Source organism: Bidens hawaiensis, unplaced genomic scaffold (assembly GCF_021521415.1).
Source record: "Bidens hawaiensis isolate Kalapana, Puna unplaced genomic scaffold, B.hawaiensis_p1.1 tig00009067_1, whole genome shotgun sequence".
In the NCBI taxonomy this organism is placed as follows: Eukaryota; Viridiplantae; Streptophyta; class Magnoliopsida; order Asterales; family Asteraceae; genus Bidens; species Bidens hawaiensis.
In genome coordinates, this window is record NW_027491664.1 from 642227 (window position 1) to 668146 (window position 25920).

The 25920-nt window shown below is 34.0% G+C and overlaps 1 protein-coding gene and 2 pseudogenes across 2 annotated transcripts; 2 read left to right on the forward strand and 1 right to left on the reverse strand.

Annotated features, from left to right (window-relative positions):
* Positions 1-2966: 2966 nt before the first annotated feature.
* On the reverse strand, positions 2967-3939 carry LOC143530920 (uncharacterized; annotated as a pseudogene).
* Positions 3940-13686: 9747 nt separating this feature from the next.
* LOC143530943 (putative F-box/LRR-repeat/kelch-repeat protein At1g11620) lies at positions 13687-16434 on the forward strand. Its single transcript, XM_077026355.1, has 2 exons — positions 13687-13791; positions 15151-16434. Exon 2 carries the CDS (start codon positions 15183-15185, stop codon positions 16260-16262), a length of 1080 nt encoding a protein of 359 aa, XP_076882470.1. The 5' UTR covers positions 13687-13791; positions 15151-15182; the 3' UTR covers positions 16263-16434.
* A 3084-nt stretch (positions 16435-19518) lies between these two features.
* LOC143530944 (alpha-glucosidase-like) lies at positions 19519-24537 on the forward strand (annotated as a pseudogene). The gene is made up of 5 exons (XR_013134941.1): positions 19519-19827; positions 21864-22546; positions 22639-22869; positions 22943-23570; positions 23639-24537. The product of XR_013134941.1 is annotated as an alpha-glucosidase-like (transcript).
* Positions 24538-25920: the final 1383 nt, after the last annotated feature.

Consider the following 25920-nt stretch of genomic DNA (forward strand, 5'->3'; position numbering starts at 1 on the left):
TTGATAAATTTCAATTTAAATAAAATTTCATATTTAAAATCAAAATAAAATGAGATCTGGAAACTAAGAAAAAAGATCATTTAATATTATCTTGTACAATTTGTTTTAAAAATTTAAATAACTAATACTATATTAATAAATGGATAAATATGAATAATACTTGTTTTGACGATTTAAGGTGTGCCAGCATGCTAACGTTTTATTAGTTTTGTTTTAATGTTTTCTTTAGATTTATATATTAAAATATATTAATAAAAGAGTTCATTGAAAACTTCTAAATAAGTTAATAAAACAAGTTTTCATATAAAATTCTTATGAGATTTTACCATCATATCTCTATATTTAATTATAAAGAAAAAAAGAAGAGAAAATTTTTTATCAGCTGGATTGACTTCTCACACTTCTCGCAATAACTTGATTTCTCTCATAAACTTAAACCTATATGTATATTAGTATATATAATAGAGATAAGAGAAAGAAAATAAAGGATGTTGAATTGTAAGAGTTTTACCATACTAATAGCACAAGGTACAACAACGTATTGCACTCTATACAAAACCTGGTTAGATTGAAACCCTAGCCCCAAATTTTCAAACCCAGTTACGTTGCTTTCTTATTTATCATCGGAGCCTAAAGCCTTTTCTTTCTCTCTCTCCCTCCCTCTTATTATTTTATTTTAAGAGGTATGTTCTTCTAATTCAATTGACCACCTCATTTTTTTTATATGTCGATTTCATTCTACAACAGGAGGAAGAAGACAAGGAAAGACTTGGAGCCGTTGAACGGTCCGATGGAGATGAGAACAGAATCGTCACCGCGCCTGTTCTGACGACGAAGGTTAGTTTTTCTAATTGTTCTTATTTAAACACCGTCAAAGGTTTACCTCTTTTTTGCCATTCATCATTTAGCATGCAGATTCAGTCTGTTTATGAGATTGATTTATGCAGGGACGGAATGATTACCAGAGGATCCTTAGGGTAGCTCTCACTTTAAGCAGTCCCTTGGTTCTTCTAAAGGAGAATCGTAAGTTTTTAGGTTTTAATTAGTTTAATTTTGTTGTTTTGGCGTCTCAATTGTAGTCTTATTGTGTGTATTTTTATGTGTTAATTTTTTTTTTTTAGTTTCAAGAAAATGTTTTTATGTTGTTTGTTTGTTAGTTTGAATATGTCTAAATTTAGGGTTTAGGTTTGAGTGTGCTTGATTTAGTTGATGCTACATGGTTTTTGTGCTGATTAAATTTTTTTTGATTTATATGGATTGTAAACAAATTTCAAATTTACTTTTACTCTTATTGAGAATTTTACACACATCTTGGCTTTTAGTCTTATGTGGATTCTAAAGTCTAGCATGCCAAAATTATGATTATTTGAAGTTTAGCTGTAAATAGGCAAAAGTAATTAAAGGTGTTATCTATATTAGTACTATTTATAATGATTCTCTAAAGCTCGCATTTAAAAAAAAAATTTGTGTGCATATGCTTATGCATTTTTATTTATTGAAGTGATAATGTTTTTAACCATATCTGACAACTAAAACCGGCATATCATTTTTATCTATTGAAATAATAATCTTTTTTTACCATATTTGACAATTAAAAACTGATTGGTACTAATATTATTATTATATTTGAAAGTGATTATGTGATAATAATTATTACTTGTACAGGAAGAAACAGATACCTTCAAGGATTAGCTGCAACCATTTTATAACTGCTGGAAAAATGCCATAGCTAAGATTGCAGTAAAATGAGGGATTCCTAACATATGCAATAAAAGCACATGGCTTCTGAGCTGTAGGTAAGATGACTGATTTCAATGTATACGTTTTAATTCCATTACATGTATGATGACTGTAAAGTAACGTATTTGTAATTAGAATTGGTCGCCGATATAGTTGGACCGACTGGTTTCCAAAAATTGGCAAGTATCGGTACGGAAATGCCCACCTGGTTATGCGCATAGTCTTTAACTACTATATCCTATAGTTTGATAGCAGGTCAAACAAGTATAAAGAAAAAAATAACTAAAATTAAACGAGCGGGTATACTCAAAATCTTATAAGGTCTCAAAACTGTATTTTATATAGAAAAAATATTCAACTAATATAGTTTCTATAATATGTAATACCTTTATTAGTTACAAGCTTGAAAAAAAGTTGGGTGAGTAAACATGAATCAATATGGCCCTTTTGGCCCGGTACTTAAAATGCTTATATATGAATCAAATAATGATTTTAACATTTGACAGCGTTGCAGGTTCTGTTAAGGGAGTTGCAACAGTGTTTGAAGAAGAAATTGATTTAGGATAATAAAACTAGCATCTCATACTCTGGTTATACTTTTTAATGAAAAGATTTATGACATTTTAGAACCATTATATCATGGTGATAGTTCAATTAAAATTAGACTTGGAAAGTTTTGTTTCAATTGCAATTATGGATCTGTTTTGAACAAGTTATATTTTGGTTTTAAGTGGAAAACAAAAGTCATACTTTTAAAGTGAATTTGAAAGTTTCTGCCAAAAGTTGAAAGGCTGCAGAAGGTTGCAGACTTGAAGTAGTTGCAGATAGATAGTCCCCTTAAGTACTAAGGGGGTGTTTGGTACAGAGAATGGAATTGTAGAGAAATGGAATAGAGAAATGGAATTGCAGAGAAAGGGAATTGGTCTGGAGAATGAGAATTGACTGTTCTGTTTGGTAGTACAGAGATTTCAGTAGAGAAATATAGCTGAGAATCATTTCTCTTGTTTGGTACATAGGAAATAAACAGAGAATTATATCAACTTTATCATTAGCACAAATATTTTTTTCATAACAAATATTTATTAAAAAATAAAAAACATATAAAAAGATGCATAAATTCCAACCAAAATATGCATTGATCAAACCAATTCACATACAAAACATAGTTTTTAAGCAAAAAACATCAACCATAGCTAAAACCAATTCACATACAAAACATACTTCAACCATACACAACTATCCCATTGAACCATCGGTATACAACTCGACCATCTCAATTTTCTCTTCTATTGTCAACGCAAGAAAAGAACGTCCTAGATCCACATCTTTACCAATCAAATGAGCTGCTTTGAACCGTTTTTTCGTAGTGATACCTGGTAAAGCTTTCAACTCATCACTAACCTTTTCATAGATTTCACGAGCCTCCATACCTTCTTTGCTAAGTTGTTCACCCACCATCTCCCCAAATCGAAGCAAAACTTCCTTGATATCTTTGCAAGACTCTCGATACATCTCATCTGCATCCGTGCTTCTACCTCTTTTGCGCTTGCTTGTTACACTTCCTGTTTGTCCTTCAGATCTATCAACATTTGGAACGACTTCATCAACAAAATCAAAGTCTTCAATATCAACAGGTGAGTTTTTTTGCGTCTCTTGAACAACATCTTCTTCTCCAAGGTCAACTGCTTTACTACCAGTAGTTCTATCCTTACCGAATATGGTACACAATTTGTCATAGAAAGGAAATGACTTGTCACGAAAATTCACAGCACCTTTGTGAGACTACAAGACAATTACAAATAAATTAGACTAAAATTTTAAAATCTAAAAAATATATTTTTTAGAATATACCTTCACGTATTCATTCCAAACACTATCATCGGCAATAATACAACATTTTTGTTCATCCTAACCAAACTCACTTGTATGCACCATATCATATACAATGCTAAAGTGTGTCTTCCATGTCTTCATCCTAGACTTTATATGTGGTTCTGCTTTGAGGCCAGAGTTAGGAAGACTTACATCTAGCAATTGTTGAACACCATTTAAATAACCTGGTTTGAATCCATTGTCAGCACCAGCATACTTTCCGGATGCATGTATCTCCATTAATGTATCAATTAGCTTTGCATCTTCATCATTTGTCCAGGTATGCTTGCTCCGTGTAACTCCTCTCACTATATTTGAATCTGCCATATCTACGTACAAATGCATAATTATACAATTAAAAATCATAATTCATGTAACTACAAATACAAATATAACAAGAAACATTAATAAGAAACAAATAAAGTGCATAAATAAACATTAATAAGAAACATCCTTGGTTCTACAAATAAAAAATACATAATTGTCAAACATAATTAAGAAACATTGTTGGCACGCTGCGCACGCATCGCAGTCAAACTATTAAACATTTCATTAGCAAGAAGGTCCCTACGATCGGTCCATTCTTGTGAGGGCTCGATCATAGAAATAACATTGTCATTGTCATTTGCAGGTTGTGTGTGATTTACTGGGATTTCGTTATCAAGAGGGTCTTCACTCATTGTTGTTCGTATGAAATTGTGCAATAAACAACAAGCAATGATGATACGTGGCATGGACTCTATGGGATGATATGAGTTATCACGCAAAATAGCCCATCTATCTTTAATCATTCCGAAACATCTTTCTATAACATTCCTGGCCGATGAATGTCTCATATTAAAGAACTCCTTAACATTCGTAGGAGGACGAGACCAATCGTTAAGATGATAACGTTGACCTCGATATGGAGTTAAAAATCCTTCACCATTTGTATAACCGGCATCACAAAGCTAGTATGTTCCTACAATTAACCATAAACTCTATGTTAATTATCATACTTAAATCTATGTATATTCTTTGAAAATTGTCTATCACATACCCGGAGTTATTTTAAGACCATTGGGTCTACTGATTGCATCACGCAAAACTCTACTATCAGCTGCAGAACCCTCCCATCCCGCTAAGACATACGTAAATAAAAGGTCTCTCGTACATACTCCGAGTACGTTAGTACAAATCTGCCATTTTCTTGTCCTATAAGGTTTTCTATCAATAGCAGGGACTTTAACTTTAATGTATGTTCCATCTAATGCTCCTAAGCAACCCTGAGTTAAAAGAAAACATTACTTACTAATTTATGTTAGCAAAAAATATCTTTAATAAAAAATGTGTTTGACTAACCTTAAACCATTTCCATCTTTCATCAGTTTCATTATCTGGCACTGGCACGGGTGACTTGTAGAGTTCTTTGTGTAATCGACATATAGCATTTAAGACTAGCTTGAAATACCGACTTACAGTTTCCCCGGACCGATGAAATCTGTTGACTAGTATCCTATTCTTTGCATTATGAGCAAGGGTATGTAAAAACATAGCAACTTGCTCATCGACTAGCATGTTTTTACTATTCTTTAGTCCCCCTCTAGTTTCTAGCATATCACAAAGTGTTGTAAATGCATGTATATTCATTCTTATGTTAACAACACTCGTAACATCACTTTCATAAACCATCCTCACCATGTTTTCACGCCTATTATGGTAACTCATTAAATATTTTGTACGTAAAGTCATTGACTCAATCGACCGACGCAAATGATAAGTACACAACATCCACCAACGAATCGTAACATAAATGACATAAAATGCACCTATGGCAACTATTCTTTGTCTGGAAGGTGATCTTGCCATCTACACATAAAAATATAAGAAAATTCAAGAAAAACAAATAACTCCAAAATATAATCCAAATATTAGCAACAAAGTGATCATGAAAGCAAGAAAAATAATTACAGGCTACTTTATTCACTGACTTGCTGAATGTTGTTTAATTGCCAATGTTTACATCAATATATATGTTATTTTGGATGAAATTGAACATCCAAGTTTCCATGTGAGTTACAAGTCAATGTTATACAAGATCCCTAAGGTTTCCATGTGAGTTACAAGTCAATTTCTAGATAAAAATGGTGTAAAAAGTGATGATTTGTTGATATGTAGAAATCTGAGTTTTTTGGTCAGATTTGAGTTTGTAAATATAGATTTATTTATCAACAAAACAATTGAAATAAATTATGAAAATATTTTCACAGAAACTTCAACACCTCTAGGTGTTTATATATTTTTCTCAAATTTTTAAAGTATGCATAAGGTTTTCAACTAAAATGCTAATTATCAAAGGTATCTAAAACTTACTGTTCAGAGTTTGTAAATGTCAAAATTTCTCAAAAATTGACTACTCAGGATTTGCATACAAGGCCAATTGGGAAATATTCTAGACACTTAAAATGTTCATTAGAAAGAGGAATGAAGTCTAAAACTTCAAAAACAAGAGAGTTATGCTCTTTAGAAGTGGACCTAAAATCTGTCAGTCAAAAACAGATTTGACCTTCGGTTTTATTTTTCACGTTTGGGTAATCAAAACTTCTCTAAAAATTACGAAACCAGTGGGGTTTGAAACTAGACTCTTTGAACTTAATATTAGACTCAAGAAACGATCAATTTGCATATGTTATGATCAAAATATTGTTTGAAAAAAACAGCATTACAGATTTCATCAGCAACAGCATTCAAGCAACTCATGTAAACATTCAATTTATCGGTTCCAACATTCAACCTAGCATCTAAATATCATTCTAACATAAAATTCATGATTCAAACTCATCAATTTCATACCATATAATGTTCAATTCCCAACCTAGACATCAAAGATTTCATCAAGAGTCGAATTAAACATAAACCATTGAAATCTAACATATCTAAATCGATTACCAACAACATACAAACATCCCACGATAACAATCGACATCAGCAGCTGAGTTTGGATCGAGGTTTAGGTCTGGTCGAGCATAAAAAAGTCGAAAATATGAAAGTTTCATACCTAGGATCGTTGGAATCGAAGCAAGGATCGCGAATACGAACTCGGTTCTTGGATTGGAGATGATTTGTGGGTGATTAGAGGCTGCAAGTCGATCGAACAGCAGGGAGAGGCGTGAGTTTGCTGCTGTAGATCGAACAGCAGGGAGAGGCGTGAGAGAGTGAGGCTGAGAAATGAAACCCTAGAAATCCAATTCTCCGCTTTTTTTAGAGAAACAAAATCAGAGAAATGGAAATGGTTTATTTCCATTTCTCACCTCTTTCTTTTATAAACAAACAAGAGAATTATTTCCAATTCCATTTCTCACCCTTCAATTCCCTCTACCAAACACCCCCTAAGGGGCGTTTTGGATATTCGGAAATAAGGCTATTCTAATGTTTGAATTATATCAAGTCATTAAAGTTCAATAAAGTGAACACAACTTTTTTTCCTAAATGGATATTGATTTAATTATTATTCTCTCTCTTTCTTTCCTTTTCTTTTCTTTCTTCGTTTTGTTTTGTTTTGTTTTGTTTTTGTTTTTATTTTTATGTTATAGCCTTATCTAGAATGTAATAATAATAAACGCATTCTTACATAGAGATTAACATGAAATGATTCTAGATGCCAATTGTTTTAAATCATTATACATGACAAGTTGCTAAAGATGTTTTTGGATTTTTTATATTAAGGAATCCTTATGTGCTACATATGCTAATATTATTTGGGATGTTTCACCCACTAAATTTAAGTGTCAACCAATACCATTATCATTATTTTAAATCCTTTATTATTTATAAACTCACTTATATCGTAATCACACGAGAATGTTGATTGGTGATGTAAGTATGTTTAGGATGATTATAAATAGATGTTACCTAATGTAAGGACGACCAAAGAAATTTGGACCATTCTTAAACATTCACATTATCTTGATTAGCTTAATAGTTCGAATCCAAAGTAATAAGCAAACTAAGACATTATTGAAAGTCTACATATATAGATCGTTCCCAATATCTTTTACACTCGCGAATGAACCATCATTATAAATGAAACATGACCAAGTGTAGTGTTCCTACTAATGTTTTTATCTGGTTACTTGGTTTTGTGGTTATACAAATAAGGATATTAACAAAAGTATTGTACAATTAGCATCACCGCGGCATCGCGCGGGTTCTGTGCTAGTATATATATATATATATTAAAAACCATTTTTTCATATACTCACTAAAGTTACCATTCATGAAATCTTTCAACATCAACCACACACTTATGTCATATATTTCCGCCTTTTCTCTTTCTAATCAACTCGTGTCATATTAACCATACAATTCATTTCTCTTTGACTCATGTTTTCCCTTCTCTCAATTTAATATTATATACTTAGCATCTATTTGTTTTCAAACTTTTTAAGCATGATGATTTTTTTATGACAATAGGTGATGATTGCATTATTGTTGTGATATCCTATATGCTTATAACATTTGAAGTAGCATATTAAACACATAACAACTAAGGCTAATTAAGAGTAATGTTTTTTATCTTACAGATATACATAAAAGTGATGAAAAGAAATGGGTCGATATGATTATTTACCATAGCCTAAGCATGGTAACCAACCACCTGGCAACGCATGATTAAAATACTTGTTCAAATTAATCATCATTAGTGTTTGGTAGTAAAATTATTATGATCTGATTGATCACAACTACTTGTGTGAGTGAAGTGTTTTAATCCGCTTGATCACACAACTAAATGTTGTGAGCCATTTAAGGTCGGTTAGTCACACAGCGACACAACTACCCGCATGACCCCATAGGTTCAAGTGGGAGTTTAAACTTTGTTTAAGGTTGTCTTTGTCAGTTTTTCTTGAAAAAAGATAATGCAAATTTCACAAATATGCTACAATATCACATATGAGCAAGTTTATTTAAAACACATGACATACATACATATAAATTTGTTTTTTTTACAACAATGGTGTTTATATGAGAATGCTTTCAATTAATACTTTAATAGTATGCTTAATTAGAGTTTTCCAAAATGGTGGTGTTGTGGTACAAAACCACGGATTGTGAAGCTTTTTGCCTAATTTCCAGTGTCAGAACCAAATGACTGAATTATACAAAGCTAAGTCTTAAACCATGTGTTGGAAGAGTTTTAAAGCAAACTGTGGTCTGAAACTATGGATTGGTTTTATTAACATGCCAAACCGTGGCTTGAAACCATGGATTGGTTTTATTAACATGCCAAACCGTGGCTTGAAACCATGGTTTGCTGTAAAATTGTGTCACCCCATTGTTTAGAACCACAATTTGCTTATTACAATAACTTGGATATGACCCCAAGACTAGAAATTAGGCAAAAAAAAAAAAAAACTACACAAATCGTGGTTTGAAACCACGATTACACCCAAAAAAAAGGTTTACCAATCTTAAAAGCCTTCTCGTATAAACACCCTTTTTGAAAAAAAAAGTCATACATATAATTTCCTACTTGGGTCATACATATGATCTTGTTTTTCTTGATTTCTCTCATTAGTTCCTTGACTTTAGGAGCAAATTCTATGTCAAATTTACATGTTATTATCACACCATCCCGTTTTACTACCTATGGGTCACTTTATCTTAATACACCACGCTTGAACATATCAATTTAAGATGTTAGAACTTAGAACTAACATATTTAACACAAATGTTAGATTACATTCCAACTTACCCCTTTTGACTCCCACCTGTTTTTAAATAAGAACTAGTAGGAAAAACTCGCGTGTTGCGCGATTTGTAGAACAACACGAAGTGAAAACAATCATATATGTAGCTTCCTTGAACTTATATCACATCATCATCATCATCATCGTACTCAGTATATCCCACCAATAGCAACGCTATGGTAGGGTCTGAGGAGGGTAAGATGTAGACAGCCTTACCTCTATCCCATAGGGATAGAGAGGCTGCTTCCGGTGAGACCCCCGGCTCGATAGTAGTTTTGCATCAAGCCTTGGACATAAGGCACATAGCACTCAATCATCAGGGACACCGGCTGATTGGTGCATGTGCCCTTGTCTTTCGGCTATCAACGCCACCACATGATGCCTGATTAACCTTCCGCCACTTTTAACGTTATTTTCACGAGATTAGTAAAATAACGTCAAAATTAGTGCACTTTTACTTTTGCCCACCCGAGGGTTCACACATATATACATTATATGCGCGCACTGCAAGCAGGGCGTTTGAACTTATATCACATATTAAAGAGAATTATTTTGTTCCTTAAAAAATGTATTTTTACAATACAAAAAACACCGTTGCTTCCTAGTATTGGCTCTTGCAGGTGGGGCGGCTTTAGACTTGCCATTTTGTGACACAAAACCTAAGATCTGTTACCTGTAGAATAGTATTGACTCTTGAGTTAATTCTCATATGTCAAGTATAGTTAAAACATCATCATCATCATCATCGTACTCAGTATATCCCACCAATAGCAAAGCTATAGTAGGGTCTGAGGAGGGTAAGATGTAGACAGCCTTACCTCTACCCCATAAGGATAGAGAGGCCGCTTCCGGTGAGACCCCCGGCTCGATAGTAGTTTTGCATCAAGCCTTGGACATAAGGCACATAACACTCAATCATCGGGACACCGGCTGATCGGTGCATGTACCCTTGTCTTTCGGCTATCAACGCCACTACATGATGCCTGATTAACCGTCCGTCACTTTTAACGTTATTATCACGAGATTAGTAAAATAACGTCAAAATTAGTGCAATTTCACTTTTGCCCACCCGAGGGTTCACACATATATACATCATATGTGCGCACCGCAAGCAGGGCTAGTATAGTTAAAACATAATATAATAAAAAAATTAACTGACTTGGAGCCAATAGTCATGCCACTGTTCTATAACATCAAGGGTCATCCTGAAAAAGTGTAATTCCAAAATAAGTACAAATACAAATAAGAACCACTACGAATATACTAAGTCTATTGTTAATAGTTTATAGCACTATAAATGAAGTCATTTTATATAAGCTTATGCAAGCACTATCAACATAGTGTCCCAACAAAGGTGTTTCTCCTAAGTTATTTTATAGGAAAGTTGTACAAATTCTAAGACCTTTCACCTTTAGATGTAAAATGAGAAGTAAGAAAAGCTTACTTTGAGATCTTGATAAATGTAGCCATGATATAAAGATACTCCAATGCCTTTAATGCCTGGCAATTAATAGTTGCAATAACAAAATTCCTCGAAACCGCCAGGATGGCAAAGAAGACTTGACAACCCATAGGTTATGGTCATTCACAAAAGAACATTGTGATTTAAGAACATTTGGATGATTAAGCAGGATCCCTGTTGTATGAGCCTTTTGTGATGAATCGCTTTGGTAATACATTAAGAAATGAGCAATGCATTTAATTTGCTATAAATTGAGTGGAAACACAGTACATCCAGTCAAGTTAATTCCAGATGTCCAAAACCAGTAACAAAATTAATCTCGTATGAACTGACTTCAAATTGAAATTGAACGATTTCGATTGGATATCATTCTAATTGAATACCTTTATAACAATCGCATCACTATCTGAAGAAGAAAACATTTTCTTGTAATGAAAAACTTGCAAATCATAAAATCCGTTAACAAAAGGACGTTCATAGTTAGTTCAAAACTAAACATCAGCTCAAAATGAAATTAAGTTGTTTATCCTAAAAAAACATACACAAATACATGAGTTGGTGTTATCACTCAATAACATTAACTGAAATAAAGTTTTATTTTCTGTTACAGGTGCTCTTTGTACTTATGAATTAGCAAATTCGGGTTGTCTTTCATCTCAAACGAGTCTTTGCTAAAAAAGAAGTGGATCGGTCAACTGAGTCATACGGATCAAAAGTCGGCCAAACTTATTTTAATACATAAAACCTCTAAAACTATTTTTACTCACACAATCAGACTATTGTTGAAATAATACCATTTTTTAAAATCATGTTTGACACATCATTTTTGAAAAACCTAATCAGTATTACCATGGTGACCCATTACATAACCCGGATAATAAGTGAAACATATAAATACCTTTGCTTTTGGGGTTCGGGTTGCAGGAGGAACACCATCATTGTCAATTTGTCATCCCATTTCAACCATAGTAGATTAAAGAAAAAACATATTCACCTCCTCAAAGAGTTTCTCCTCGGACTCACCAGATCTTCTTGTCTGGCATTCATACAGCCATATATGCTTAAACTAAAAGAATCATAAATAAGTTTGACGGAATAAAATAAATGAGAAGCCGTATAGAAAACTTACAACATCAAACTTGATGAATTATGACTTCCATTCTTCTTGAACAGATTAGCATGTATGTATGTATACAACTCTGAACACGCATCTCATGTACTACAACACATAAGTGAGGAAACACTCAACTTTTAAGAAATTGAAACTGTAATTGTGTTTAGATATGCATATTTACCTCAAAGTAGATCAGGACATTAAAGGATGAACTCTGCCACTCTGGTTTGAATCTGTTAAGAAGGATGATTTGATTATGTTGACGGTGGAAAGTACCAGGAGATGATTTTGACCATGAAAAGAATCATGATACGCTTTTGAGAAGATGTTAGTGAAGGAATCTGACATGGAAGAGCACAATGGATGTACACGTGAAGTGCTATACAACTTTCATTGCAGAATATACAAACTATATTGCGCAACTTCACATGTAATTAATTGTAAATATAAAAATAAAAATTCATCTTTAATTTTTCCTAGCTACAACATACATAAATAAAAATAATACAACAATAAAATAAGTGAAACTATTACAAAACAGAAATAATTAGTATTTAAGAGACTAAATATGCTTAAACTACATTGTTTAAAGCTCATCAATCACTTCAAAACGTTTTATTAAAACTTATCCGGTATCATAGAGACTAATTATAGTTTATGTTTCGAAATATTTTTACAATATGACGTGACTGTTGACTGAGTGAATAAATAAATGATTTTTAAGTATTGGGATAAGAGTTAGAAAATATTTTTTTTGAACAACGACTTTCTTATGTGTTAGACCACCGTACTCCCCAAATTTGAAGAGCCACGTTACCCACTTTGGCCAGACCATGTTATCTTAACCGTGTCCACATTGACTTTAGAGTTTGGCTTGGGCATTCTCCCGGGAAGCCATACCATCGGCTGCCACTTGACAGCCTGTGTCACCACAAGAATAGAACTTTCTGGCGTCACACGCGGTTGATGAAAACCCAGGTAGGCTCGGGATTCAAGCTAACAACCTGACAAGATCTAACTCAAATCCTTCTGCTCATTAACATAATCCACCAGAAATAACACAAATTGATATCGAATTTAAGTTCCAAGTAATGAATCCAACACAAGTATAAATAGCAAAATAAATAAATAAATTTTGAATGTGAGAAATTAAATGTAAAAGAATAAATATATCTATCTTAAATATATATAAACGAAACATTTAAAAGCTCTCTGATTACCCCATACATTCTTTCAAACCATCAGATTGTTTTATCTGTAAATGGAGATTTCTAATGCAATTGACCCCAAATTTACGGGTATGGATCTCACCAAACCGAGATAGCTCTTAAACGGGTTATTACATCTCATTAAATTAAAAATTAATCTCACCACATATTTGATATAAAAATCCTATAAAATAGGGAAATACTATAAATTAGTATCCGATTTTTTAAAAGAAGACAATTTTATAGGAAAAAAAGATAATAAGCGGGTCATTGGTCTCACCAAACTCTATAGCTTTTAAACCGGGTTATAACATTTCATTTATTTATAAAACTCTTTCGTCATCAAATCCCAAATATATTATTAACTTTCTTACAATAAATAAAATTAAAATCTAAAAAATATATAAATATCATAAACGAATAATAGGGTAATACTGGGATAAAAACTAGTTTTATTATATATTTAAACTTTATTTAAATAATAATAATAATAATAATTTGACAGAGTCTCGTACAAAGAAAGTCACAAAACCCTATAAACAACGACAGTTGCGTATCGAAATCAAATTGCGTGAGAATTGACCCATAAAATAAAATAAAACCACACCTTCGAACCATGGCTGTCAACTGAACTGCACTGCACCTCCTTCGATTCATCGCTTTCATGAGGTATACCGATCACAACTGTCCGATTTTAATTCCTATTTACGTTCAATCATCTCAATTTTGTTTCTCTATTCGCTAATGCCATACCTAGGGTTTTACTTTTTCAACATCGCTATGATTTTACTATAATTTGTTCATTGATCGATGTTATGCTTACTCTGGTCTCGCTATTGTGATTCGTAATTTGATTTTGATCTTACATGTTATTATTATTATACTTTTAATGTGTAAACATCAACAATTTAGGGCTAATTATTTGTTTCTTTGGATGTAAAAGTGAGAGTGTTAATCTGAATAGTGTGGCTGATGATATTGTGATATAAGTTATTAATGTTCATTCGTTCGGTTTTTCTAAAGGAGTCTAGTTTTTTAAATCCCTAAATGTTAATCAGTTAGGTTATCTTGAGTGTTGATTTGAAGATGATAGTGTTTTGTTTGTTTTCTAAACATTGCTGCAGTTTGATTTCATGTAGTTTCACAGAATCGATGTTAGGCTTGTCGTTACATCTTAATTTTTTTAGTTTTTAATTCTGAATTTGGGAAGAAGTATGTGTGAACATCAACAACTTCTGGTTAATTGTTTGTTTCTCTGTTTGTAAAAGCGAGTATTAATCTGAGTAGTGTGGCTGATGATATTGTGATATATGTTATTAATATTCATTCCCCCAGTTTTTTTAATCACTAAATGGTAATGAGTTAGGTTTTCTTGAGTGTTAATTTGAAGATGATAATGTTTTGTTTGTTTTCTAAACATTGCTGCAGTTTTATTTCAATTTTCATGTAGTTTCACAGAATCAATGTTAGGCTTGTCGTGACATCTTAATTTTTTAGTTCTTAATTCTGAAATTGGGAATAATTATGTGTGAACATCAACAATTTCTGGTTAATTATTTGCTTCTCTGTTTGTAAAAGTGAGTATTAATCTTAGTAGTGTGGCTGATGATACTGTGATTTCAGCTATTAATGCTCATTTTACCAATTTTTTTCAAAAGGAGTCTAGTTTTTAAAATTTTTAAATGTTAACGAGTTAGGTTATCTTGAGTGTTAATTTGAAGATGATAATGTTTTCTTATTTTCTAAACATGTTTGCAGATTGATTTCATTTAGATTCACAGAATCAATGTTATTTTTGTCTTTACATCTCAATATTTTATTTTTTACCAGTCTGTGTTCTGAATTTGGGAAGAATTATGTGTGAACATCTAATAATTTGTTACTCTGTTGTAAAAGGGAGTATTAATCTGGTAGTTTGGATGATGATATCAGTTGTTAATGAGTTAGGTTATCTTGAGTCGTACTTTGAAGACGATAATATTTTGTTTATTTTCCTGACTTGTGTTTATATTTGAAACATGCCTGCAGTTTGAGTGCCTGAAACTTTTGCATTCAACACAATGGACAGCGGTAAACACACGAGCAAGTTTCTTGCGGCAAGAAACAACAAGATCTACATGGACCTAAAGCTCATTATACGTGAGCACGCGCTTCAGTTCCTTCCTGCAAAAACGCTCATCAAATTCAGGGGCGTTTGCAGAGACTGGAAGATGATGATCTCAACTCCTTTCTTTGCTCACAATCAATCACTTTCGTACTCATCTTTATCAGGCGTGTTCTTGCAACCTCTAGGGGACCCACCAACATTCATATCCATCGACCCGGTAACTTGTGGGGTCCCCGACCCCGCCTTGACCTTCCTTCCCGAACCAGTCATTGTTTTAGCCTCATCCAATGGATTACTCTGCTGCCAGGCCAAATCAGGCGACCAGGCTTACTTTATTTGCAACCCTGTCACAAAACAGTGGAAAAAACTACCAAAACCAAGCATGGAGCATGGTTCTGAACCAGCTGCAGTTCTTATTTTCAAACCTTCACTGTTAAACTTTGTAGCCGAGTATAAACTCGTTTGTGCATTTCAGTCGTCTGATTTTGATGATGCTACAGAGTTTGAAATTTATTCCTCGAAAGATGATAAATGGAAAGTATCCGGTGAGATTAACTTTTCTGCCAAGAGACTGATACCTAAATCGGGCGTGAGTGTGGATGATGTGGTCTATTGGCAATCAGCTTATGGAAATATTTTGGTATTTGATATGATAAAAGATCGATCTCAGGTTATTCACGGTTGTCATGGTAATGGGACTCTAGGAGAATTTAACGGGAAACTTTGTTCGGCTTCTGTAAACGGGCATACGTTAACAGTTAATGTGATTGCAAACATCTACTCCAATACTATGCAGATGGGCAGCCGAGCCAAACTATGGGAAGATAAGATAAGGATCCCTTTACCTAATCAACTGCTTAGTGTCAGTTCATATCCGTGTCTTGTTTTATGTGCTGGGAGTGAAACTGTGTTAATTTCTAGTGGACGGAGTGTTTACATTTGTGATTTGAAGACCAAAGAAGTTAGGTTACTTGGTGAGGCGCCGGCTGATCAAAAGGCAGTACCTTATGTGAACAGCCTTGTTGCTCTTTGAGGTCGTTTCAGGTACGTTCGTGTTGGCTTCGGTTGTTTATAAATCTTGGATGGTCTAGAACTTGTTTGGATTTTATCTAGTTGTTTTCAACTCTTTTGGAACCTTATTTGCTTTTGTGCTTCTTGAATCTTTGACCCTTTATCTGGATATCTTATATTTATCTTTCTGGCGTGGCATCTTCTTTACTTTAGTTGATTTTAGAACATTTTATTGGTTCACAAACGGGGTTGAAATCGTACGTTTCAAGTAAAAAAAATAGTTGTGGGCTGACCCGAGGTTGTTGACTTTGCTATGCAAGCAAATCGGCCACCTTGTTATCTACAGTTCTTGATACACTTAAGAAGGCCATGATCTTTGGATACAACGTTGATGTAGCAAAAAACAATGGTACTAGGACACTTTGAAACAACCTCAAGCCAAAATTTGTTTGTTTCGAATTGACGAGATTTTGATGGCTTGCCTTCTATTTTATGTTATTTAATTAAAGTTACTTGATAAGGTCATATTGTGATATTGGTTCAAACTTTTCGAAAAATACATCTATAGGTCTCACTATCTTCTCGATGGTAACACGATTAGTCGATTTGCGTAATTAACTTGACCTATGTTGGATATGGATATACATAAGTTTTACCATTAAAAACAATTCGTTACACGTTACTTTTTCTTTACATACCCGTCCCTATGTGAAATAAGGAAATACCTCTAACGGGCACGCCATGTTATCTTAGTTACCTGAACCTCTATAATCTGAGGTGCACAAAAGAACTGGTGAACTTGGTTTTAAACCCGATCCGAATCTATTTTGGAAGCTGGTTTGAGCCTAGAACCAGATATGTGTGCCTGACGCCTCTATCCCTGATGCCATTCAAGTCAGACCAAAACCATGATGCAATACTAAAGGCAGTGGTGTATGGTGTAATTACGTCATCTCAAACTCAAAAGACAAATCTTTATAAATTTTTGGTCAATATGAAAATATAATTTACTCAAAAGAATCTCTTTTGGCTTTTTAGAACAAATATATTTTTAAACGTTTGTTCTTATCTATCGATTTGAACATATGGTTCAAAAGAGAATATAAAGAGTTCTACTTTTGAAATTTGATTAAATTCTTAAACAAGGATTTTAACATGAGACAAAAGGAAGCAGTTAAGAACAACCAATGAGATTAATGTTCAGTGGCATTTGATGTTCAGTTTTATGCATTTACGCAAATGACTTCTTGCACATCCTTATGATATGAATCAACGAACTAGAAAAATAGGCGTCTATAGTGGTTGTCCGATTGGTTACGACTACTCTCTCCGGCATGTTCCCCTTGCTGATCTTCAACTCATCAAGAAGTCTTCCGTGTTTAGACCTGACATTGAAGAACTCCGGCTCTACGCGATGTACTCTAGTTTTAGTGATCTCGTCCTCCATCCCTCAAGATCAGACCATACTTTCTTATTCAACATTGCTCGTTTTTAACACTATCCGGGCTAGACAAGGAACCAGACTATAAGGGCCGAGTTTGAGGTAGCTCCCATTAAGAATTTCCTTTCCGTTTATATTAGAGGAAGAGGAAACTAGGAAACAACATTTGGGAAATTTCAACGAAGGACTAAATGAAAACAAGTGTGATAGTCAAGTAATCAGTAGATATTAAAACTAGGGGTGTCAATCGTGACGGGATGGGTTGGCGGGTTAGCGTGTTGAGATTCTTCAACCCTAACCCAACCCGTGTTTTTATTCGTGTTGGGTCGTGTCGACCCATTTAAATCCATGTCGTGTTCAGGTTGTGTTTCGGGTCAACCCATTTTACGTTCATATACAAATATGAGTAACATCTATTGATTTAGTAATAAATCAAACAATTAATTACTAGTCTTCATATAAAACTTGTTAATAATTTGTGATAAATCTAGTTATTTTTGTGTATTTATATCTCGTTCTCAATTAACGAACTTAATTTCACATGTTTAACTCAAGATAAAAACAAACGAATAATAAAATGAAATTATTATAAGTAAAAAGTAAATAAAAGTAGTGTTAGTTTTACTTTTAAAAGTTAATTGATATATGAAAAATTAAAAAACTAAGTTTTTAATTTTAAAATTTAAAACATCTTATCTCTAAATTAAAAATATTAACCTCTATAAAATTGTTAAACGGGTTAACATGTCAACCCACTTTTTAACGTGTTGGATTCGGGGTTGACCTGTTTAAAAAAATGGGTCGTGCCAGACGACCAAAATCTATATTTTTTCGTGTCGGGTTTCGAGTCGTGTCAGGAATTGACACCCTTGATTAAAACCTTAAATTCTCGTACTTCAAGACTAAATGAGAAGCTAGTGTGCAACGAAATTTTTTTATGAACCAATTTAAAATATAGTTACATTTAATTTACTTACTAGTCGTTAAAAATGTTAAAAAAGTTGATTCTATGTTTTACGTATCGATAAATAATTGAATATGAATATTATGTCGTAGGAGAATATCAATTGTCCTCGAATGATATAAGACGCAAAGAGTACATTTTATATATTATTATTATTATTATTATTATTATTATTCCATGGATAATGTCTTCTTAGCAATAGCTGAATAAATTATTAACCGAGTGGACTCGTTTGTCTTGGTTTTGTTATTTAATACCTTTAAATGTAACATCGGTTTGCATTTAACGCATTCAAACAAATTAAAAATATTATTGGAATCATACCTAATTACACAAATATCATTCTCATGTGATTCTTTTGTATTTTTTATAAATGAATTCTTATAGCTTACCCTTTATATAATTTTTGGAGTTAAGGTACCTTTTTAAATGAACTCTTATAGCTCATCTTTCGTATAACTCTTTCCAGATGTATTTTGCAACCTCGATTTTAAAAATAACCCACACACGTCTCAGACGTCTGCAAATAACCCACGCGCGCACAAGCCACTTATAATATAAATAACTACTCATCTAAGAGACATAATTAATGAGTCATCTAAGAGAAGATTTTCATAAATTTAACAAACGTATAGAAATACGAAATATATTATTAACTCAAGATAACATATATCTATCTATATTGGCTGTCTAAAGATATGGTGGTCCATGCATGAATAGATGTGTAGTACTGGATCAATCATCAAAGTTTGTCGATTTAATCACATGGTTCAAACTTATTGACTTGCAAAACTGTATTTTATTTTTTACATTTCATCAACAAAATATCAATCATCAAAGTTTGTCGATTTAATCACATGGTCCATGCATGAAACACATGAGACAAGACAAAGCATTTAAGAACCACTAGTGAGTCGTGTAATTGATTTTTGTACATTTACAACAAGCAGATTAGATCAACTCCAATGAATCTAAATAAACAATGGTGTCAATAGTTGTTATATTGTTACTACTGCTCTCAGTAACTGGTGCTGATCAAGATAACCAACCCGAACCGATTGGTTATGGCTACTTTCTACGATCTATTGGTGTAGGCAAAAAATCATTGGTAGCTGATCTTCAACTCAACAAGAAGTCGTCCGTGTTTGGACCGGACATCGATGAACTTCGGCTCATCGCAAGGTACATCTATTTTAATATGCTGCTTCGTTTTGCGCACAATTCATAGTTAGTGGCGTAGCTTGTTGTCTGTCTACTTTCTAATTCCATGTAACAGTGTTATTTTCTTATGACAAAAAAAAAATACTTTTTATATCCTAACTAGGATCTACTGGAACTAAAACAAAAGGCAATGAGTTTGTGAATTTGGTCAGTTTCCTACTCGTTTGGTACGGTAGCGGAACTAAAACAAAAATAAAAAAGAAAATTGGCATCTGGTTGGATTTTGTTATGTTCGTTGTTATGGTACCGAAACTAAAACAAAAAAACCAAATGGCATCAAAACCCTAACATTGTCAGTCCCGGACGTTGATGCAGTGAGTTTACACAATTCAGTATGATCCGTTACGTAAAGAAAAATTGGCGTTGGGTCGGTTCTCGTTAAGTTCGTTATGCTACTAATACTAAAAAGAAAATCAAAATGGTATGGACAAGTTTGGTGCCGCCACTTCGCTAGCGGCACCAAACTACTCTTATATAATATTAATTAATATAATAATTTGGATTTGGAATACAGTTTTTTGTTCTGGGTATGGATTAGTTACATTTAAGTGGCAGTTTTACTGTTTTAGTATGCAGCCATAGTATGGATTCATGTGTATAGTTTTTTGTATAGTTTTGTAAATGTATAAAAATAAACTCCCAGGGGAGAATTAAAACGAGTCACCGAGTTATAAAGTTATGAAATTTAGGTCTCCGAGTCTACCAAGTTCGTTGGTTGTAATTTTTTTATCGATCAACGAAGAAAGCCCAGCTATCCGGGTAACCAATGGCAAAAGGTGACCCCATACGTTAGTGATCATAGACAGCGCCAAACATGGCCCACCATCTCTAATTCTGGGGAAACCCTTCGCTCGAATGCCCATTGCTGTATATCTGATTCGAACTTGAAACCTCACGGCCTCTCGTCTAAATATTCACTTCCCCTTTAATGTCAGTTGTAGTTATTTTGACCTTTTTAGCAAACTTTTTTTTTATTCCAATTGATTAAAATATTGGACACATGACTAATGGTTACTATTATATCCATGAATCATTCTCATCATTCTAAATCTTTAATAAACTAATGGTTATGATATTAATATTATGAAAGCTACACTATGAAACTAGGCATGTAAACGAACCAAACGTTCGGTGAACTGTTTGGCGGGAAGTTCGTTTATTTAATAAATGAACGAACATGAACACATGTTCTGTTCGTTCGTTTATGTTCATGAAAGCTCATTTATGTTCATTTATTTATGTTTGTGTATGTCTGCTTATTTATGTTCGTTTATGTATTAATAGAAAATAATTAAATATTATCTAGATGAGTAATCCACTTAAAGGTTTTATATTTGTTAATTTGTGTTCATTTAAGTGTTTTCATTTATGTTTGTTTGTGTTCATTTACATTTGTTCATATATGTTCGTTTATCTTTGTTCAGTTATGTTCGTTTATAATTTAAACAAACGAATATAAACGAACACAAAGGTTCATTTTTAAATAAAGGAACATGAACATAAATATTTGTTCGATTAAGTGTTCGTGTCCATTTAAAGTTAAATGAACGAACACGAACATGCCCTTATTCGTGTTTGTTTGATTCGCTTACAGTCTTTCATTGTTCACACTGACGAACATATCGGTCTCAATCTCTAGGCTCTACCGATTATATATGTGTCCGTACATTCATTTCCTTAATGAACAAACACAAACATAAAATCTCATTCGGTAAGTGTTTGTGAACCGTTCATGAACACAATATTTCCTTAACGAACGAACATGAACAAGGCCATGTTCGTGTTCGTTCGGTTCGTTTACAACCCTATATGAAACTCTCTAAGATGAATACAATAAGAAATCAAATTGTGTAGATATGCCATGGTGATTGTTTTAGTGATAGATGAAGTACATAAACCAATATGGACAATTATGCAATTTACTTAACATTATATTTTCCATTTCATGAAATGTTTGTGAAACAGAATTTGACATGTTAAAATTTTTGTTCTTGAAGCTATGAAACCGATGATCGTTTAAGGATTCGAATAACTGATGCGAAAAAAAGATGGGAAATCCCGAACCAGGTTCTTCCGCGCCAATCACAACCTTATAATACGTTACCACAACAATCTGATCATGATCACCCAGCCAACCTCATTCTCTCTGATCCCATCTCCGATCTCGTTCTAACGCTCCACAACACCACCCAGTTCGGATTCACAGTCGCTCGTCGCTCTACTGGCGATATACTATTCGATACCTCTAGCAATGTTCTTGTCTTCAAAGACCAGTACCTTGAACTAACATCTTCAGTTCCTGCACACCGCTCTAACATATACGGATTTGGAGAGCATACGAAAAGTTCGTTTAAGTTAACACGTGACCAGACTCTTACTCTCTGGAATGCTGATATTGGAAGCAGGAATCTGGATGTTAATTTGTATGGATCGCATCCGTTTTATATGGATGTTAGATCGCCTGATTCGGATGGTAAAGTGTTGGCGGGAACTACTCATGGAGTATTGTTGCTTAATAGCAATGGTATGGATGTTGTGTATAGTGGTGATAGTATTACTTACAAGGTAATTGGTGGTGTTCTTGATTTATATTTTTTCGCTGGACCGTCACCGGAATTAGTCATGGATCAGTACACTCAGCTCATCGGTAGACCGACTCCCATGCCTTATTGGTCATTCGGTGAGTTCATATGCAAAGCTTTGGAATGTTAGTAATAATAATAATAAAGTTTTGGATTATTGAAGTTAATATATGTTTTTATCTGTATATAGGATTTTATCAATGTCGATATGGTTACAAAGATGTTCAAGATCTTGAAGGTGTTGTTGCTGGTTATGCGAAAGCCAAGATCCCGTTAGAGGTTATGTGGGCGGATATCGACTACATGGATGCTTACAAAGATTTCACACTAGACCCTATCAACTTCCCGTTGTCAAATATGTCGCCATTCGCTCAAAACCTTCACCAAAACGGTCAGAAATATGTGATCATATTAGATCCAGGTCTTCATTGTAAGCATTTTCTCCTGCGCGCACATTTGTTATATATACAATAATTTGTTATTTACTTGTTTAGGTATTAGTGTAAACACAACATGTGAAACTTACATAAGAGGACTACAAGCTGATATTTATATAAAGCGTGACGGTAAACCTTATCTAGGTGAGGTTTGGCCCGGTATTGTTAACTTCCCGGATTTTTTAAACCCAAAAGGAGCAATCTTTTGGGGCGACGAGATCAAAAGGTTTCACGAGGTTTTACCGTTTGACGGCCTTTGGATTGACATGAATGAAGTATCGAATTTCATATCCTCACCACCACTTCCATCATCTAAACTTGATAACCCTCCTTACAAGATTAACAATGCTGGTTTCCAAAGGCCCATTAACGATAAAACCGTGCCTGCAAGTTCTCTACACTTTGGCAATATCACTGCTTATGATACGCATAATTTGTATGGATTTTTGGAAGCTGGAGCTACAAAGAATGCGTTAATAGAAGTAACTGGTAAAAGGCCGTTCGTGCTTTCTAGATCGACATTTGTGGGGTCCGGTTTGTTTACAGCACATTGGACCGGGGACAATGCTGCCACGTGGGATGACTTGGCGTATTCCATCCCAAGCATATTGAACTCCGGGTTGTTTGGTGTTCCAATGGTTTTTCTGAAAACACTACTGAAGAACTTTGCCAAAGATGGATTCAGGTATACATTATTAATATGTTGGAATTTGTTACACTATTATTAATCTCGTTAACTTGTTAAAATCTCAGTTAGGCGCGTTTTATCCTTTCGCAAGGGACCATTCTGATAAAGCAACGACACGACAAGAACTTTATCTTTGGGATTCGGTAGCTGCAACATCTCGAAAGGTGCTTGGATTGCGGTACCAAATGCTTCCTTACTTGTACACGTTAATTTACAACGCGCATTCAAAGGGGACTCTAATAGCGCGACCATTGTTTTTCTCGTTCCCGCAAGACACCAACACGTACGACGTTAGCACTCAGTTTCTAATCGGTAAAGGTGTGTTAGTGTCCCCGGTTTTGACACCAAAAACATTTGAAGTCGATGCGTACTTCCCATCTGGAAACTGGTTTGATTTGTTTTAACTATTCCAATGTGGTCAGTGTGGACCCAGGGACCCGTGTTAAACTCGAAGCACCAGCTGACCATATAAATGTTCACATTCGTGAAGGGAATGTATTGGTTTTACAAAAAGACGCTTTGACTACTAAAGAAGCTAGGTTGACCCCGTTTCATATACTGGTTGCGGTTAGTAGCGATGCGAATAGCACATGGGAGGTGTTTTTGGATAACGGGGAGGAAACCGAGGTTGGCGGGGTAGGAGGGAAGTCGACATTTGTGAGATTTACTAGCCAAGTTGTGGGGAAAAAAGTGACATTGAGATCGATTGTGGAAAATGGAAGTTTCGCGTTGAGTCAAAAGTGGATAATTGAAAAAGTGACGTTTATTGGGTTGGAAAATGCTTCGAGTACAACTAGTTGTGCTCTATGTACAAGCGCCAAGGCGGAAATACATGGTGGGACAGTGAATGTTGGTGGTGGTGGACGGTTTGGGATTGTGGAGATCTCGGATTTGTCAGTGTTTATAGGGGAAGAGTTTGAGTTAGAGTTGGATCTTCACTAATTCGATAATGTTAACACTTGTGACATGTATTTTAATAAAATTAAGGAGCTTATAATTATATGTTATGAAGAATGTTTTGTTGACATAGTTTGAAAATAAATAAATCCCAAACATGATTCTAAAAAAGAATAAAATAAATGCATAGTGTTCGTTTTGATGGTTCCTTTTGAAGATCATTTTTTTTGAATTGGGTGGTTTAGGAAGCTTTCAACAGGTATTAGGTACCTGAAATAACTTAGTATCTCACTATTTAAGGTTATGCGTGATGGGCGGTAAATGAAAGGGTTTTTTGGGCGACAAAGAACGACAGCACTGCCCCCTGGGCGATATTGGGGTGATTTCAAGGGGGGGGGGGGGGGCAATATAGATTTAACGCCGGGTGTGGGTGAAATAATAATATTTTGTTCAATGGGGGTGATTTTTGGCTTGAACACTACTACACCCCTGTAATGAAAATAGTTCATCTGTTGACGTGAGGTCACGTGTCGAAATCTCCCTCATTTTGTAGTCTTCCGCTACATATAGTCATTAGGGATACACCTTATGTCTCCTAGTGACATGCAATTTTCTCTCCTAGTGACATAACATATAAAGAAAGAATGATGACTGGATGATAGCAGACGCGTGAAAACCGGTGATAACCAGACATCTAATATGAAAGAATTTAAACATCTAAGATGAAATGACTGAGTCAAATATCATTATGCAAACTGGCCACATGTAGACGACATTTGAGATTGTTGTTTAAAAGTGGCATGCATGCAAAGAATAGTAACAATACAATTATTTATAAAATAATATATATTAACGAGTGAAACTGGTTATTATGAATTCAAATAATAATAATAATAATAATTATTATTATTATTATTATTATTCAAGTATATCCTTCGTGTGAATTTCTTACATGAAATGATATATTGTACCAAAATTTACGCTTGAGATTATTTTAAACAGTTTTAAATTAATGTCAATCAGGTTAAACACGTAAACATGTCATGTTTAACTCAACCTTACATGTTTGTGGTTGTCCTTCCTTTTTCTTTTTTCTTTTTCTTAACTTCTTTCTAGATATCTTTTTTCTTTTTAAAAAAAAAACAACCCAAATTGACCCATTTGGAATGGTTTGGGTCAAGGTTCATTTTATATTTCATAGAAACATCCAAACGATTTACAATGAAGTGGCAGGTAAGTGGGCAACAAGCTGCGCCGCAACCCCCTTTTGGATAGCAAACTCAATCCGACTAAAAATAAAGTTTTGATTCTTATGGGCTGATACGTTACTATACACAACTTTCTGAACCCTATTCAAAAGATCCACGGCATCCGGAGCTAATGGGCTGATATCTTTTATTTCATAATTTAATTTTGCGAAGATTTGAAATGCTGGCAGCTAAATTGAAGA

Coding starts and splice junctions, on each gene's coding strand:
- LOC143530943 (XM_077026355.1), top strand. CDS start 15,183: ATGGACAGCGGTAAACACACGAGCAAGTTTCTTGCGGCAAGAAACAAC.